The 19,388-nt window shown below is 42.7% G+C and overlaps 1 protein-coding gene across 1 annotated transcript in view; it reads right to left on the reverse strand.

The window, feature by feature from the left end:
- The window catches only part of LOC132989401 (rho guanine nucleotide exchange factor 10-like protein), a 36,979-nt gene that overhangs the window by 12,768 nt on the left and 4,823 nt on the right, over nt 1-19,388 (reverse strand). Inside the window, exons 2-19 of the mRNA XM_061057012.1 lie at nt 19,288-19,355; nt 16,410-16,628; nt 16,282-16,309; nt 14,609-14,682; nt 11,756-12,010; nt 10,826-10,971; nt 8,058-8,171; nt 7,401-7,509; nt 6,709-6,812; nt 6,338-6,415; nt 5,412-5,591; nt 5,160-5,276; nt 3,835-3,927; nt 3,382-3,552; nt 2,867-3,012; nt 1,409-1,575; nt 153-268; nt 1-11 (exon numbers count right to left, since the gene is read on the reverse strand). The exon at nt 1-11 is cut by the window's left edge and continues 117 nt beyond it. Of these exons, the coding sequence (XP_060912995.1) occupies nt 1-11; nt 153-268; nt 1,409-1,575; nt 2,867-3,012; nt 3,382-3,552; nt 3,835-3,927; nt 5,160-5,276; nt 5,412-5,591; nt 6,338-6,415; nt 6,709-6,812; nt 7,401-7,509; nt 8,058-8,171; nt 10,826-10,971; nt 11,756-12,010; nt 14,609-14,682; nt 16,282-16,309; nt 16,410-16,628; nt 19,288-19,324 (2,165 nt within the window). The 5' untranslated portion in view covers nt 19,325-19,355. The remainder of the gene's footprint in view (nt 12-152; nt 269-1,408; nt 1,576-2,866; nt 3,013-3,381; nt 3,553-3,834; nt 3,928-5,159; nt 5,277-5,411; nt 5,592-6,337; nt 6,416-6,708; nt 6,813-7,400; nt 7,510-8,057; nt 8,172-10,825; nt 10,972-11,755; nt 12,011-14,608; nt 14,683-16,281; nt 16,310-16,409; nt 16,629-19,287; nt 19,356-19,388) is intronic.

Here is a 19,388-nt window from a genome sequence, read left to right on the forward strand (position 1 = left end):
GTGTTCAGATTCTGACACAGGAGACGGAAAGGACCAACGAGTTAGACTGTCTTAGCTCCGTTTCTTTGATCCTTTGTTAAACATTTCAGGTGTGAAAATGACAATCAGTTCATTTAACACATGACTGATTGAAACAGGAAACAGTCTGTCACCTGGTAGGTTCCATGCAGCGTGCTGACCAGCACCGACACCTCCTCCACCACGCCCAGGTCGTGCTGCAGCTCCTCCAGGTCCTGGTACAGCCGAGGAGGACCCAGGAACACTTTACCTGAAACACAAAGGGAGCTGCAATGACGCTTCATTTACCACCAAATTAGCATCAAAGTGGCACAAAAGTCATCGTCTTTTATCTAGTCATTAATCCGATTGGCGCGCCGAGTTAAGATTTGTTTCATAACCTTTATTTTACATTTGAGATCTTGAGATTTGAATCTCTTTATTGGAGGGGTGACCTGGACAAGGCTTGATGTAAAATGTAAATGGACTTGAGCTTGTATATTTCTTTTCTAGTTTTCTGACTACTCAAAGCTCTTTCACACCGCAGGTCACACCTACACATTCACACACTGATGGTAGAGGCTGCTGAGTAAAGAGTCCATCAGTATTAACTCATCCATTCATACACATTCATACACCGCTGACGAAGCAGCAGCAGCTGGGGATTGAACCCCCGACTGTCCGTTTGAGAGACGAACCAGTTGACACACACAGGCGGTTAGCTTATGCTAGCGTGCTTTATCCCGCCATATGATATGAAAGTTTTACTTTTAAACAACTCACTACACACTCAGGTACTCTTTTCCGTTGTAAGTGAGGCGCCTCATTAGTCTCGGGAATCAAACCCTGTACCCTCAGATCACTCTAGCAGTGGTATTACCCACTGAGCTACAGAGAATAAACATATTTGTTTATTTGATCCTGTACAGCATAACCATGTAATCAGAGGTCATCGTTTTATTTTGAAGTGGTTTTACACTTCTGCTTGTTTGCTTTAAGTTTACGTTTTGTTTTGTTTTTTAACTTCAAGTGTCTGGTCAAGTGTCCCTGAAAGGAGATTTCAATCGGGAGTTTCAAGGTTGAATAAAGGTTAGAGGAAAAAAAAATAAAGTATCAAAAAGAGGACTTTCAGCAGGGATGATGACATCATCAAGCAGCATGTTTTCAGAGATGCTTTCAGAGAAAAACTGTGAGATAATGTTTAATAAAATAATGAAAATAAGGCACACTAAGAAATCTGAGTGATGCCGTAGAAGAACTTTATAAATTCATGGTTAACTTTATAAATTCATGGTTAACTTTATAAATTCCTGGTTAAGTTGCTGGATAAACGTTGTAGATGCTCGGTCTCCTCAGTGTAATGTCATGTGGTGTTTTGTGTTGAGTCGATGACGCTGACTTGGAGACATACCCAAGGTGCTGGAGGTGGAGTTGTGCCTCCTGACTGTGATGACCCCCTCTCTGTTCTGCAGACTGTCCTGTCCCACCTCCACCACCTGAGTCTGCAGCAAGGGGGCGCACCACTTCACCGTGTACTTAGGACCCACAGGGACCAGGCTGCTGATGTCGGGGGGACCCCTGGTGGACAAACATATTCTACAGATAAGTAACAAGGCAGTAACATGATGAAGATAAAGGGGGGGAGCTTACAGGGATCTTCACTTCACTTTTTTAAGATGAAAGTTTGCAGGTTCCCGCTTCTCTTAGTGGAAATGTATCTGTGTTTCAGACTTTTCAAATGGTTATATTTTCTAAGCAGTGTGTTTTTTTTCTTCCTAGGTTAAAAGTGCAGTTTATATGTGTCTGGGTCAGCCGGTTGAAATGGACCACAGACAGCTTACTGATGATATAATCCTTGAAATCTACGCCCACAAATTTTGCGAGCAAATTCAATCCCTTGAATTGAGGGGTTTTAACATTTAAGCTGCATTGGTTGCTCCATCTCTTTTAGTTTTTATATCACATGAACTGCAGAGATTGCAATCATATCTGATGATTTTAGTAAACATGGGAAACCTGGTAATGTAGAAATAATCTCCTTCCAGACTCTGTGGGGAGTTAGCTTGAGCATGCATTTAATTTAAAGGCAGAGTCAGAAACTCTTTTCTGAAAAAAGTAAAATCCAAACTTCTCCTAAAGTGAAGCTGCTCCATCGTCTCTTCTGGGCCTCCATACATGTGAGGTGGTGACTGTGTCTGCAGAGACTTTGTCCTCTGACTGGATTTTACTGTTCTGCTTTGTTCTGGTTGACTTGGGACGTTTCTGGGCGGAGCTGGTGTGTTTCCTCCAGCCAATGAGAGCGCAGCAGGTGAGTTTAGGAGTGGATACAGTACAGTGATTGGACGCCATTCAAACCGGTGAATATGACGGATGTGGACGTAGCAGCAAAGAAGAGAAAATATAATCAAAGTGAGGAGAAACACCAAGTGGATAAAGCTCGTTCTAAAACGAGGGTGACCCTTGTGTTGTCTTTTACCCGAGGACGTGGAGTTGGTCTACTTCCTGTTGGACAGGCGGGTGACAAACACCGGCGGTTAGTTTGTGCTAGCGTGCGTTAGCTTGCAGTGTAGCTACAAGCAGTAAACATACACACTGCGTCCTGCAGGGGGCGGAGCTTCTGGGAGTGATGAGCCCAGGAGGAGGGGCCCCGTTTGAATGTTGTGTTTAAAAGCTGCAACATAAATGCTACTGACTCCACCTTTAACTTCATACAACGATCTGAGAAGCAGCTAATTATCATATAAGAAATATTGTAAATGTTTAAGAATGCTGACATTTAAAGGTTTGAAGTTCTTTGACAATGAAGAACCAAAAAAACAAACATTCATCTGAGCTGTACTCCAGCTTCAGGCTCGAGCAGGTTTCTTACTTCAGGTTGACGTTGGCACAGATCAGCGTGTCGTTGAGGAGGAACACCTTCCTCTCCTTGGACTTGAGGACTTGACCTTTGTCCCCGTACACGATTTCAGTCAGTAGCTCGCACTGGATCAGCTGCCTCTGCTCCGAGTTCAGCAGCTGCAAACACAAGAAGAGAAGTTCAGTGCTTACAGGAGATCGCTTCGAGCCTCTGAAAAGCCTGTTTTTAAAATGTGAGGCACTGCTGCTCCAAAATTGGTGACAATAATCGGAGCATTCTTACTGTCAATGAATTTGGATTTTAAACGCGTTGATAGGCTTTCCAACGCTCTTATGCCACCACAAGGAATCAAAATAATTGTTTTTAAAATAGCAAATATTCTTGGACACCAGAGGCAGACCCCCTGAGGATCTGAGTGAGTAAACCTGAGCAACTCCAAGAGGACAAAGCAAACAGAAAAAGCGTCCGTGTTAATCAGGATGTGTAACAAACCATGAGTGTGTGTTGTAAAGTAACGTGGGCGTCACCTTGTTGAGGTTTCTGTCCCCGACGCTGTGAGCTAACTGCTGGATCTCCGCCTCCTGGTCAGCCAGACGTTTCTGTTCGTTCAGTTTCTCTGCGAGCGTCTCGAGCTCGGTGAGCGCGAGCTGCAGGGGGAGCCGGTCGGTGTGCGACTTAGGAGTGTTCTTCAACATGTCCTGATCAACAACAACAACAACAACAACAAAGACTGTTGAAGCACCTGGATGTGACGGAGGGGGGGGGGGGGAGGTAAGGAGGGGCAGAGAGGGCCTGGCTGGTGTGGTTATTTTGAAGATCCTGAAAACCTCTAATCAAAGTTGTTTCCACTGGAAAGAAGCAGATTTTAAAATACTGATCACACGACCTCCTGTGATGAAGCCACGCAGCGCTGACGTGTGTGTGTGTGTGTGTGTGTGTGTGTGTGTGTGTGTGTGTGTGTGTGTGTGTGTGTGACTCACCTGCAGCAGCAGGATGAACTGAGGGAAGCGTTGGATGGGTTTGACCATCAGACCGTACAGGGTGATTCTGTCTGGACTGGTCGCCTGCTTCTTCTGGAAATCACATGAAAAGTACAAGTTATCAGTTTCCTCTAGTATGTGAACGCAAAAAAATAAAAAATAATAATAATAATAATAATAATATCTTTATTTTTATAGCACCTTTAAAAACAAATGTTTACAAAGTGCTGTGCAGAGCAAATACAGCAACATGACAACAGAACAGAGATCAACAGAGAGGGCAAAATTGTAAAAATGCAAATAACAGGAATAATATGGAGTCAACAGGCAGGTATGGAGAGGCAGTTCAATACAATGAAGGAAAATGAGTTTAAAATCAATCAGGAGAGAACAAAATTTAAATTGAGGGAGAGTGGGACGACATCACATCACAGGCTGTAAACACAGAATGAAGATAAAAAGAAGGGATAAACGGGACATTGGTTAAATGAATAAAGCAACAGAGAGCTGAAGAGTTAAACGATAAAAGGAGTAGGAATTTAAAAAAGACTAAGAGCAGTAAAATGAATACAGTAAGGGATACAGTTAAAGGCTAAAACATTTAAAGAAGAGAAAGATTAAAAGGTTAAAATCAATAAAATTAATAAAGGGAAGGGATAGAAATCACATAAAAGCAAGTCTATAAAAAATGGATTCTAGAAAGTATGTAAGGGGACTTAAAACAAGCGCTCTGCATCTTCACTGGTCTCCTGATTGGATTCAATTATCCTGTCAATGATTTGACTTGATATCACGATGCCTCACGATGGGTTACTCAGTACAGCTAGTGTGCAATCAAAGCATCAGAAGAAGTAGATGTAGTTCTGTCAGAGACAACGTGCATGCACAAACAGCGTGCAACAATTCAAAATAGAATAGAATAGATGTTTATTGCCATTTGCACAGGTACAGGACAGTACAGGTACATTGGAATTTTTGTGTGTTTCTCCCTGAGTCAGCTTCTACAAAAAAGTTTAAATTATGTAGAAAATAGAATAGAATTATAAGAAAAAAAAGAGTAGAAAAGTACAAATAAAATAAATAAGTTGTAGTAACAGCTAAGTAAATTAAAATAAACTGTACAGAAGCTATACACTGTATTAAAGCAAATACATAATACAAGAAAATAACAAAGGGGAATACTGTACAATGAAATGAAAATATAAATATGTTTTCTTGTCTCTACTTTCTACATCTCAGTAAGAAGAGTAAGAACTGGGAGGACAGTAGTGATCTCAGACTCTGGACTTCTAAATGTTAACGGTTAAGAAACGAAATGTGAGCACCTTGAGAAAGTCGAGGAAAGCAGGTTTAGACATGCAGGCCTTCTTGATCAGAGCCATGGCGTTGGTGAAGTTGTTGATGTAGTCGCTGTACACGTTCAGCACCATGGACTTTGAGAACTGTGGAGGAAGCAGAGTGACATCAGGACTCTGTTTGATGTTTCCACACACTAAAGGTTTTAAGAGGAGCTAGAATAACTGTGCAGGAGGAATCAAGGTAGAGAAGGAAAGGAGAGGTCTAAGGGAGTATCCGACCGAGGCGACAAACAGGTCTCCGATCTTCTCGCTGTGATCCCACTCGGCCACGCGGGACGCCAGTGCGATCTGGAACATGGAGTGGCACTGATGGATCTCCTGCAGACGGTAGAAGATCTGACGGACCTTCTTGGGGCTCAGGATCCAGTTCTGAGGCTCCATCATCGGCTTCTGGTACTCCTGGAGGACACAGATGGATCAGCTGTTTGTCTTTTTCTTAAATCTGTCACCAGGGTAACATGCAGACGAAGCGTCTCCTCGCTCTGTTTGTTGTTGCTATTTTTTAAGTTGAGAAGTGAAATATGTTTCATACAGTTTAATCAAATCCTGAGCCTGATTTGTGAGCAAAAAGAATTCCATCCATCCATTATCTTTACCGCTTTTACCCGTTCAGGGTTTTTGGGAGGCTGGAGCTGAACCCAGCTGTGATTGGACAAGAGGCAGGGTTACACCCTGGACTGGTCACCTGTCAATCACAGAGCTGACATATAGAGACAGACAACCAGCCACACGCAGCCGGAGACTCGTGAGAGAAATATCTTCCAAAAATAGGAGAATTGCTTGTTCTCTGAAGAAGTACAAACTTGGTGTTATGAGTCAAAAACCTTTTTCACTACATGCAGCACAGAGAGAGGACATTACTGTAGTTCTCTCCGGACAGTCAGGCTCATTCTTCCTTTTTACATACAGACACCACCCGACAGTATCAACACATCAAACAACAAGTCAATACACCGACAGGAATGCAAATTCTTCAAATGCAATCACACTGTCTCGTAAAAACAGAAGAAAGCTGCCGCCAGGTGATTGGATATCAAAAGGACAGCGAGGACGTCACTGATTAAAAGTCAAGATGTTTCAAACCCTCTGCTCTCAGCTTCTCATGTTACAAAGATTAGTTAGCTGAGAGGAGAGATGTGACTCACCTGGAGGATTCTCTTCAGGGAGTCCAGGTAGCTGCTCTCACTCTGCACGATGGAGCTGAGGATGAGACGTCTGACGACCTGCAGGAGACCCACTCAGTCACATCAAACTGGATTGAACACACGTTGGAGATTTGAACAGAACACTGACTCAATGAAACCACTTTCTGTACTGTTCAATGAAGCTTAAAGAAGTGAGAGCGTCAAAGAAAAACAGGACAAACGGTCACAGTTTTTTGTGCACGCTTTCAGAGGGTTTCAGTGTTTCCAGAAAAACTTCCAGAGTAAACTGACACACACACACACACACACACACACACACACACACACACACACACACACACACACACACACACACACACACACACAGTTACCTGCTGACTGCTGAGTCCCTCTGGCATGGGGCTGAGCTGAGGTGGAGGATGTTTAAACTCGCACACAGACACGTCCATGTAACCTGCATCATCCTTACCATCAGCTGAAAAAAAAAAAAACACAAACACACAAAACTTTATTAACACTGAAACAGAAACACAAAAATAATCTGTTCAGTTTGTTTGAGACTTTTAAAGGACAACAGCAGCTGTCTGGCATGAAAAAAATAAGATTTGTACTCCATTTGTTCATATTCAACTCATTGCTCGTTCGTTTTTTGGGGGTTATAAATCATTATTTGAATGTTTATATACCAGGGCTGGGGTGGTTTAAATGTCGGTTTATTTCATATTTCAGGACTGGTTATAAAAGTCTGCAATGTATGCACGAGAATAAAATGCCGCCTCCTCGGGGCTAAAGGTCACAATTCAAATTCAAATTAAAAAAACTTTATTTGACCCCGGGGCACACAGAGCAGTAAATTAAAGACAGTACAGGTAGACTAAACATTAAACCAAAAATATCAAGTTAAAAGAAAAAATAGATGAAAAAGAGTAGAGATATAAGTGGACAGTGATCCGTCTAACAGATGTGAACAGAACTATATGCAATAAACAGGAAATAAATATATATCTATATAGGCTTTATAGACAGAGGTATGAGCAAGTACATGAATGTGATGTCTTCCAACCTGTGGAGTCCTTTCTCTGCAGGAACGACACTTTGCGAATCATGGCTAACTTTGTCTTTTCCAAACCGTCCTTGGTACCGTTCCTCGCTGCTTTCATCAACTGCTGCACCTGGAAAACAAAAATATAGCAGACGTTTAACCACAGACGATACAAAAATATTTTAATACGGAACATTAAACATTTAAAAATCTAAAAATCTTCTTTTACACTTTTACCAAAACTAAAATCTGCCTGCAAAGGGAGCCGCCCTTCCTCCCTCAATCATTCTGTTATCTATGCTGCTTTTACTGATCGGGGTCCATTGGGGTCGCGGGGCGGCTGGATCACCCAGCTGTCATTAAGCGAGAGGCGGGGTTACAACCTGAACTGTTTGCCAGCCAATCACAGCGTTGACATATAGAGACAGACAACCAGCCACACTCACATTCAGAGAGTCAGCAGTTAACCTAACAAGCATGTCTTTGGACTGTGGGAGGAAGCCGGAGAACACACATGCATGGGGAGAACATTCAAACTCCACACAGAGAGGCTCCTGTCAGACAGGGAACCTGCTCGCTGTGAGGCAACAGCGCTGACCACTGCACCACCGTGAATGCCCACTTCCTCCCTCGGAGACAAAAATGGTGAATTACATGAAAAGTTATAAAAAAACAAACCTTAGTGTCACAGCTCTGTTTGATGTTGGCAACATGAGGAGTACTGAGACGCACAGCCAGCTCCTTCCTGGTGACGGCACAGCGCTCCTTCAGCCTCAACACGTCTACAGGCAGCTGAAGGTCCAACACCAGAGACGGAGCAGGGGGACAGAAGACAAGATTCAAACGCCTTTCAGCAATTAACTCCAAAAAAACAACGTCCTCTCCTGAATCGTTTTAAATGTATTTAGCCATCTTAAGAAGTTCTGGTAGCTGATCAGGAGCCTTCACTGAGCAGCGGTTGACCTTCATCAGTAGAGAGATAAAAACACACCTACCTCACATATCAGTGACTCTCAAATGAATCCTCCTTCAAAAGCCTTAAAAACTCACTCAAAAATATCCACCATATCCCAGATAGTAAGAGACACACTCTGCATTTTACATCTCCAGATTAACTTCACATCATGAAGGCAGAAAGCTAACTCAAACAACACTGTTTTATTTTCAAAAGACACTCGAGCAGAGCCGGGGAAAGTCCAGCAGCGGAGTGACAGAAGTAGAAGACAGAAGTGCTGACAGGGCGAGACACTAACACCACAAATCACTTCCTCTTTTCATCACACCAGGTTTCTTTCACACTGTAACTGCATCAACTATAAAGTGTGTGTGGTTATTCCCCACAGAAGCAGAGCTTTGGGTGAAACCGTCATGTACTTTTTAAAGGTCGTGCACACAGGTTGGTGGGAATTTTTAGTCGTAACTTTCATTACCTAAACGCAAAATAAGGGCACATCGCTGCAGCCGTCTTAAATCTGCACCAACAGGGCTGATGTTTTCCTTCTTCATGGCTGTGTTTAAATACTGATCCTGTGTTGTTCCCAGGCCATCTGAAGGCCAGGGTCGTCTGCACACTGGATCACACCCGGCTCCCCTGTGTTTAAGGACACTGCAGAGCATGCATACTCTCTCCTTTTCACCATGAGGCACCCCAGGGATCATCCCTCGCCACCTGAACTTTTGACTTTTGATTCTTAGTTTTGACACAGACTTCATGTTTATGTGCTTTCTTGCTGTTTTGCTTCAAGCCTCATGTAGGAGCCGCCTCGAGTCAAATGCCAAGGGGAGTCGAACCCTTGAAGAGTTTTAACCCTCTCTGCAGTTTCTCTGCAGAGTGACTGAATATTTAAAAGGGTTGCAATCTAGGCTTGCTGCTGCCATCTTTAGGAGAAAGCAGAACAACATGTTACACTTTAGTTAGGAGACTTTGAGAAACCATCAAGAGAGAGCAAGAGCTTCAAAAATATCAAAGCAGGGAAGCTGCAGTACTTTGAGATACAATTGATGATTAAATAACAGAGATTGGGGCGCTGGTGGCGCAGTGGTTAGTGTGCGAGCCCCATGTATGGAGGCTATAGTCCTCCAAGTGGGTGACCCTCGAATGCAACCCATGGTGGCTCCTTTCCCGACGTCATTCCCCCACCCCCCCCCCCCCCCCCTCTCTCTCTCTCTCCCTGATTTCCGACTCTGTCCACTGTCCTGTCTCTACAGTAAAGGCACAAAACCCCCAAAATAAAGAGATTGTATTGTTTTTAAAACATGCTGCGCTCCAAAATCTTGACATCCTTACTTCTGTCAATGCTAGGTTATATCAGGGTTAAGATGGAGCAAAGGGTCAAGGGTCAAGGTCAGCACTTGAGACGACTTGAGTCTCTGCACATAAAGTGAGCTAAATGTCTCGCCCTGCTTTGATTCCACCAGGAAGAGAATTGATGGTTGATATGTAATAAAAGCTTCAATCTGCAGATACATGCTTGATCTACATTAAACATCCCCTGTTGCCTTAGTATCCCAAGCTTCAGTCATTTTTTATTTCTATAACCTAAGGGTTTAAAAAAAAAAAGGGTGAACTTAAACACACAGTATGTAGATTCAGCCACCAGGGGGCTTTAAATCAAAACAATAACAAAAGATGTCATCATGGAAGTTCTCTCTGCTACCCCAAGGTGAAAACAAACTCTGAGTTGACCGTAGTCATGACGACCGGGTGAAACCGACCTGAGGAAGAGAATATGTTTACAGACGAGTTAATGTATCTGAGTATAATCTACATGAGGTTTCTATCACAGCAGCTCACACAGCAACAGGACGGCAGCTTTCCGTAGCAGCTCACGTTTCCTCATGCAGCGGTCTGTGTTTCCACGGCAACAATAAACATGTCTGTAATGGCCGCGCCACGAAAGGACACGTGCCATTACACCTTTAACTAACTCAAAAAAATTCTGAAATATAAGATGTTTTTTAAAGAAGTCAGGAACAACAGAAGGAAACGGAAATGGCTGCCGGGAAGTAAATTCTGGTATGAATAGAAAAAGGAAAGGAAGAGGGAAAAAGTGGAAGTGAAAGCAGTTTGATGAGCAGGCGTCCTTCATGTGGACAAACATGTCACATCTGTTGTGATGATGCAAACCTCTTCAACTGCAGCTCTTCTAAACATGACTGCACACAGACGATGTTTTTCTATGATCTACATTTATGTATTTTTTATTCTCTCAGACCCAGCTGAAACCGCTCGCTCTAAACGTTCATCTGGCTGTGAGTTAGAGGTCATGTAGGATGAAGTGCCACGGGGCCGTGTTATTTTTATGCATGAGGTCAGAGTGTTTGTTAAAGGATGTAATATCACAGCATTTATTTTGTTGTTCATTCCTTCACAGTTTCTAAAAGAGGACGAGAACATCTGTCTGCATAACACCAGTGATGGCGTGTATAATCTCCGAGTACGTTACCTTGCTGCCGCCGCTGCTTTGTGCGGTTGGAGAAACACTGTCACTGTCAGACATCTCATCGTAACTCTCAAACTCACTGGAGCTCCAGCCGTTGGAGCCGCGGTGGTGATCAGGTCTCTGGATGTCCTCGTAGATATCGTCGACATCTACACAAAGAAGAGAACAACAGGTAAACAAAACAAACTGTCTCCTAAACAGTTTACTACATGTGCTTCTTCTTCTACAAAAGGGCTGAGCAATAAATGTACACAGGGGTAACATCACACTCAAACACACAGTTTACACAATTAGTTTGATTTGTTATTAGTTTAGTCCTGCATTATTTAAATGTGGCCAAGGGCAGACAAAGATCTTGTGCTTGAGCCAGCTTGTTAGAGCAGACTATGCGCCATGATGTCACGGGGGGGGGGGGGGGGGGGGATTGGGTATAGTTTGTTTTTCTTGTATTTAGTTTACTTGACGTCTATTTTACTACACAATAAGATTGAATGTACGAGTTGTGTTCAGAACTGCATTAAAAGTATGAATAAGTTGATATTTATACATTTATGTTTTGGGTAAAACTGTTAGACATTGAACACCCCCACATAGCTGTAATGGAATGATCCCTGAGTATCGACTGTGAGATCGGCAGTCGCATGACGCTCCTTCATACATCCAGTTGAATATCCGACCTTTATCAAAAACTAAACAAGACATGTTGTTTGAAGAAGACTTCAAACCAGAGCTTGAGACCATAAAACTTGAAATGTTTACTTGTTTTCTTTTAGACTTTACAGAAACAGAAGTTGTTGGACGCCCCCTGCTGGCCATTTAACTTAATGCAGGTTTAAGCACCTCCACATCAGCTTCACTCAGAAGGAAAGGAGGCTACATCTACTTCTTATTATGATGTTAATGATTTTGATCGATATAGATAAAAATACTCGCCTTCCATCGGGTGCTGCAGGCCCTCTGCAGGCACGTCATCATAAACCACCTCGGGGTCTCTGAACACGGCGTCTGGGCTGCAGGGGGTCACCGTGCTCGTGTTTTTCAGTCCTTCTACGGCTGCAGGGTGAGGTTCAGTCTGAGGACGGACTGAAGAGGACTCCTCGTCCTCAGCGGGGTCCTGATGTAGGCTGCACCCGTTTACTGCGCTGCTGGACTCGTCCTGACCGCCTTCAGGCATTAAAGGATCCTTTCCTGCAAAACATTATTACACAGCGCATCGATGTTAAAGGTCCCCGCTGCAGGAAACAGAAAAATACTGGTGATGCAAAGTGAGAGCGATGCAGAAATGCTCCTTAAGATTGACCCATTTAGTGTACCAGATAATGCTGCTGCTATAGAGTTTATAACTGATTATATTTCAATTTCAATAGAGAAAAAAAATGATGAGATTTCTCAAGAACAGCTGTCGATGTGGTGCTCTGCCTCTGGTCACTTCCTGTCAGCACCTGTGTGTCCGATCTGACTTAAAGCTGACATTGTTTCCTCCTCTCTAGATCCTCGCTTTTGTTGTTCTTACTCTCTGATGTTCGTCACTTTGGATAACAATGTCTAATAAATTAATTGTAGGATTGCAGATTTGCAGTATAACGTTGAGATAAAATTCAGGGTAAAAAATGGAATAACAGAAAAACACACAAGAGACAAAGTCAGGCTTCTGCAGGCCGAGCTCCAAAACTCTGGAACAACCTTCCTGCTGAAATCCGGTTCGCTAACTCTGTCTCAACCTTTAAATCTCTTAAAGCTTAAAACATTCTTTATAAAAAAAGATTTTATCTCTAAGTTAATCATCATTGTTTCCTATTTTAGATGACCTTCATGTCTTCATTTTAATGCACTTGATTTTTTCCTTTTGTTGTGTATATGTTGAAAAATGAAGCCGATGCTGAAGTGCAAAATCCTGCAGTTCCTCGAGTGTCCACTAGAGGCTGGCTGCAGAAGCACAGGAAGTCACATACACACCCATTCTAAAAAAAAGCCTTACAGAATATTTCTATACAGAACAACCTTGATTTAACTCGGGTTAATATGCACTGATGCCTAAATCTGTACAGCTCATTAGTGATCAATAAGACTGATGTTCCCTGGTGTTGTTGTTGTTGTAGTTGTTGTTTAGTCCGGCTTTGTGAAACTTGCATTTAGAATATGTTCTGGTTTACGAGATTTTGTGAAGGAATGCTATTTGAAATACGCTGCTGTTCTTGTTTGTAAGGGGAGTCCTGTGTCATGATGCAAATATGTGTGTACCCTTTTTCTTGCAAAAACAAAGCAGAGGAAATTAAATTTCATTCACAGAGCCACAATCCGAGTGTTGTTGTTGTTGTTGTTGTTGTTGTTGTTGTTGTTGTTGTTTTTGAGCAGAGCATTAAATTCCCGTACAGGAAGTTTGACCCTCTGCATGAGGACTTCTTTTATAAAAAAAGCTTCACTGCCTTCGGGGAGATTACTCTTTTGAATTCATGATGCAGGAATCTTAAACATAAACGGTGACCTGTAAAGACGGCCATGATACACAAACACACTGAAAGTACGACATGTACAACCACAGACAGATGGAGTTGAGCTCTTATGTATCTTAAAGGGAGCAGAGGGAAGCTAGCTATTCTGAAAGCTAACAGCTAGCTCGAACACATGGAGTATCTCTGTTTCCTGGGTCCTGTGCACACCGCTTCTAAATCCTTCTTAAACTACACAATACTCAATGATTTGATAGTCTTAGCAAAAGTTTATCACTTGGTCAGATGTGCAATAAATGCTGCCTGGTTTTAAAACGCGAAAATCAACCGCTTACAGCCCACTGATGTGACACTCCTGGCTTTTCTCAAAGTGGACTCTCATGGCTCAATTTGTTGTCTCACTCACAGCTGAATGAAAAACTTTTTATTTAAGTTGACCTCTACTGCTGATCCCCGTTTTCAAACTCACATATAGTGTTACCATGCTGGATGCTCAAACTAAACGTGGGCAAAGTGTCAGATCATGAGGTAAACGTATGTCGGAGTGATCCCAGGATGAGTCTGCAGAGGGCGCTAAACGGCTTGATCTGCAAATCACGCGTTTGTTCATCGATATGAAAGAATTTTTACCAAACGGCTTCAAGCCTCGACCTAAGCTGTGAAAACCAGCTCTCCCCTGGCAGCCCTGCATCGTTCTGCACTCACTGAAGGCTTCCAGAGAGACGGCCAATCAGAAGAGAGTGGGCAAGTGGGGAGGGGGGCTTAAAGAGACAGCAGCTGAAACAAACCGTTTCAGGAAGAGGCTGAAATGAGGGTTTTTACTGACATCAGTATCAGATTAATAAGGAAGTTATGCTCTATAGGTTTCACAGTCTGACATCATGAAGGGTGAACATGAGGAGAATACAGGATCTTAAAGGTGTAGGGCTATGGCTCATTTTGAAGCTTCTACTTTTGTTCTTTTGCTATGTGACCCCAGGAACACAGGAAAAGCCATTACTAAAACCGGCTTCATTCACCATTTGGGAAATATCTACCAGACTTTGGGATCTATTCCTACTCGACAGTGAGCGTTCACCTCACTCAAACATACCATGTCACCTTTGCTACCAGCTACACATGAAGTACCTTTGTTCATCCGCAGCGTGAGCTCCGACACCACACAGAGCCACTCCTTGGCCCGATGTGTCACTTGTGCTGTCCGAGTGCAAAACAACCAAAAACACAACAAAAAAAAAAACATCCTCGCTCCGGTGAGCACATGATCACAAAAAACAAACAGCTCTGCTTCAACGACACTGTCACATCTCACACCGCTGCTCCTCTCATGTCTTACCTTCATAGATACAGCTCCCCGTCCAGAAACTCTCAGAGTCTCCCGTCACTCCCAGGTCAGAGGAGGTGGAACGACTGCAACACAGAAATTAATCTGAAGGTCAGTCAGAGCATTTTGAACATTTATCTATTTCATATCTCCACAGTGACTCCAAAGAATACATATTTTATTTTAGGTTTTTTTTTCCTCTTTATTTATTATCATTATCTTTTGCTTTGTTTTGTATGTATTATGTATTAAATAGTACTATCATTCCCTGTACAGTTACTACCTTACATTTAGACTTTGTATTGGCAGCATGAGGGTGGGGGAAAAAAAAGAAAAGAGAAAAGAATAGGAAATGCTTGTTGTCAAATTTTTTTATGTCCAATGGTTTTTTTTTTGTATTTTCTTTTCTTTCTCTTTTTTCTTCAATAAAAAAAGCATTAAAAAAAAGAATACATATTTTATTTGTCAATAAGCAGTTTGAGGATACACGATTCTTCATGAAACACCGAGGCTGAGGGTTACAGGAGGTCACATTTAGAGGTCAGAGTGTGACCTCTTTTCATGGATTAGGACCGTACAACGTGTTTTAAACTTCTTGAATACAGAGTTTGATTAAACCCTGTCCTATGCATTAATGTTTGTGGTTAAATCTTCCACCATAAAACTCAACATTCTCCTTTTAATGAGGCAACAACAATCCAGGGGATTGAAGTCAGACGTTACTCTGAGAGAACGGTTACAATCGGGACCCTATGCAAGATGCTGTTTTGGCCTCTACTGTGGCAAACTAGAGTGGAAGGAGTACAACTAGGGCTGGGAATCTTTGGATGTCTGAGGATTCGATTCACTTCGAGGTTTGAAGTGAAGCGCTGAAAAGGGATTCTTAAAATATAGTACCATGTCAAAGTCTTCAGACTGTTTCAAACCCTCTACATCAGAGTTACTGCTCATGATACTAAAATACTTCATATGATTTCTGTCCCAGAGTGGAGTCCCTGAGCACTGCCGAGGTGCCCCTGAGCACGGCTCCCACCATCCCAGGAGTGCCCTCTGTACCTCACTCTGACATCTCTCCATCAGTGCATGTCCTCAGGATCCTGTTTGTGCATGTGTGTGTATTTCTGCCTGTGTGTGTGTGTGTGTGTGTGTGTGTGTGTGTGTGTGTGTAGCATGCTTCAACAACAGAGTGTAAAACTGAATTTCCCTTCTCGGGATTAATAACGGATACCTTCTTCTAATCGATGTTTTGTTGTTATGAAATGTGTCTCTAATGTGTCTCAGATTATCTCTCTGCAGCAGAAGTTCAATCATCTTTCCAGCTATGAGTCCAGTTGACCTTTCTCTTCTTCTTAGTTCACAGAAACATTTAAAGAAATGATTAAAGTGCCATCTAGTGGTCAGGTTGAAGAGAGCAACTGAATCTTGAAAAATGCTGTTTCTTCATCTACACTACATTGTAAAATAAACACCTGTAGAACATTTTTTACTTGTATTGTAGGTGTATTAACTTGCCTGTACAGACATAAATAAACATATCTTTATTGAAGTCCTGAAGATGTCAGGACTTCAGCTGTGAGCAGAGGGATTTTCTCCTGTGTAACGCCTTAGAGTTATGTGACAAAATAGAAGTTCTGACTTAACATTTTTTTTAATATTATGTTAAAGAAAAATTCATCCTGACTTACCCCTCGGGCGACTCCCTGACCTCCATACCTGAGAAATACAGAAAAAGAATATTACAGTTCTTTGATCTTCATGAACATGAATCTTCATTTGAAATGAATCACACTGATTATAAACATGTCGTTCTCACCGGAGCAGTGCTGTGGGTACGGCGAGGGCTCGTTGCTCTTTCCGTTCACGCCCTGCGTCGTCACCTTCGACCCTTCTGTGGTCGAGTCGCTCTTTGTAGAGACAGAACTCATCTGTGGAGGCTCCAAGTCGTCCTCATCGTCAAACTCAAACTTCTCCCCCTGCTCGTCTTCATCGTCGTCATCTTCCTGCGTTTGTGACGTCCCGTTTGGAAGAGACGCTGAGGAGAGGAGAAGGTCAAATATTCAGAAATCTGTTTACATCACACACTGACCCAAACTGGTACAGGGATCAACTCCAACAAGTCGTCAGGATTTTGTTTTTTTCTGTCTGTTCAACATTTGTCAGGCAACAAAAAGAAAACTGTGAAATATTGGAAGGAGAAGACAATATTTTAAAGATATTTGGCGCTAATCAGAGACTACACATTGGCAGATCACCTGAGCGCTTTAAAAATCACTACACTGAGAAAAGTCCTGACGGTGTTCAGACTCATGACTTGGGTCGCTACAAAAAAGAGCTAACTCCAAGAAGAGACCAGACACTGCTCTCAGTGTGAGACCCAACAGGTAGAGACAGAGCTCCACCTCCTCACACCATGCCCCCAGATAGCACACACACACACACACACACACACACACACACCTTGAGTTTGAACAAACAACACACACATAAAAAAAACCTCCCGTATTCACCAGGAGAAAAACTGATTATAGCTGCAAAATGTATCACAGCCTGACAGAACCAGAGGACAACCAGGGGAACCTGAACACACACACACACACACACAGTCACCGACACACACACAGGCACAAACTCTAAGGCGCACACACTCACACACACACACACACACAAACACAAACGAAGCTAAACACAATAACAATTTAAACAGTGAATATCTTTACACTCACACACATTAGCATGGTAATTGTAAACTGCAGACAGGTACTTTACAGGCCATGTAAGATCAAAGTTCTGCGACTGAGCAACATCATCCGCCTTTTAGTTTAAAGACAAAAGTGTCAAAGACTGTCTGAATTAAGTAGAAGAGTTGTGGATTATTTTGATTATTTTCAGGGCAGAGTCATGTGACGCGTCGTTTGGACACATTTTGTCTTTAGGGAAGACGACACCGAACAAAAAGTCAAATGTAAACAATGCGGAAAAACAGTTTGCAAGAAATGCAAGTTATTTATTTTCTACTGTTTTAGAAAAGTTAATTTCTACTTTCAAACTAAAATGTGTCGTTTTAATTTCAAGCGATGCTTTGATTTCAGTTTGGAATATTCAATAAATAACCACAAAAGAGTTAATCAGATATGCACTCTTTCATTAGAAAACAGTGTTTCCCCTAGGTTTACAGCGTTGGGGGGGTGGGGACAAGCCGACATGCCGACATGCTGACATGGCAACACGGCGACACAAACACTTGAAGGAATCTTGGTGTTCATGGGTTACTTTTAATGACAGCTGTCCTTTTCTATCGGAAAGGTATCCTTAAATGACTTCTTTCCCTGATTTCTGACTCTATCCACTATCCTATCTCTACAATAAAGGCACAAAAATCCCCCCCCAAAAAAACATATATATATATTTATTTATTTTATTTTATTTTTTTACTTGACCTTCAGGGAGGGCGGGCCGCCCCCCTAATATAATGGTAGGGGAAACACTGGAAAACATATCCCAGCTTTAATAGTTGAGCTTATGTACAGTAGAGACCATGTAATGGAACTATGAGGGCAAAAAAATAAATAATCGTTCATCAAGGTAAAATGTTCAATTAATCGTGATGTTGATTTGAGGTTATACCTCCCAGCTCTACTTGATGCTGTTTTGAGCTTTGTATCATCTTAGTTTTCTGATCCAGAAGTGACAATATATGGACAACAGGTTTGATACCAAACAGGTGGTTTCCTTCTTCTTGGGTGCGTACAACTTGTTGACAGATTACCCGGTGGTGCAGCGAGCAGCAGGAGAAACAGCAGGACGTGAACACACAGGATTAGTCCCCGTGGAGACACAATGAGGAGGAGCTGTTAGTCAGAGAGATTACACTCTAAACATATGGCTTTTAAGCACTGACCCTTCACCTGTCCATCCTAATGACACCACCACAACAAACACACACACACACACACACACACACACACACACACACACACACACACACACACACACACACGCACACACACACACACACAACAGAGCCACCAAAAAGGAGGAGGAGCTACCTGCCGGGGAAAGCCAGAACCAGCCTCAGGGATCCGGACTGAGAGGGGCGGATTTTAGGGACTCTTTCATGTTTTTAATTTGTCTTTCAGGTTTTAAAGACTGATGTGCAGAGTAAACAAATCATCACATCTCTAAATGGATTCTTCTGGATTCATTTGATTAAAATAGATAAAGTGCATTGATTAAAAGCTGCAGCCCTTTCCCTCCATCACAAGGAGTCTGATCTGTCCCACAGCCTGATTTGTGTCGAGGTTATCAGAGCAGCATATGGCCTGCAGAGGCTTGCTCCTCCTTACACAGTATGAAGCACCTAAGTGGGGTAGTAGGCCCGTTCATCAGAGCAGCAGGGGATTAATGAGTCAGGCTGGAGCCACACGAGGAGATCCCCTGAGTCTGAGTCTGAGTCCACTTCAGCCCTGAACATTTGGATTTCTGTCTCCATTTTCAACCACTCGGGTTCATTCAATGGAAGACGGTGCAGTTTGGACCCCAGGTGGAACAAAACAAACATGCTCTCAGAGCACTTTCAGCAACAGTTTGTCATCCCGGGCACACTTCGGCGACCCGCTGACCCTGGCTCCCTGACCCTCTTTAGGGTAGAAACCCACCAGTTGAGAAGCGCTTGATTTGGCTGAATGACTCACCCACAGGATGACAGAGCAGTGGACTTGGAGAGGTCATTGTGGGTCCTTCTCAGGGGTCACATCAGCACCTTAAAAAAAGAAAATAAAAAAAATCACATCAT

This window comes from Labrus mixtus, chromosome 15, assembly GCF_963584025.1.
Source record: "Labrus mixtus chromosome 15, fLabMix1.1, whole genome shotgun sequence".
Classification (NCBI taxonomy): Eukaryota; Metazoa; Chordata; class Actinopteri; order Labriformes; family Labridae; genus Labrus; species Labrus mixtus.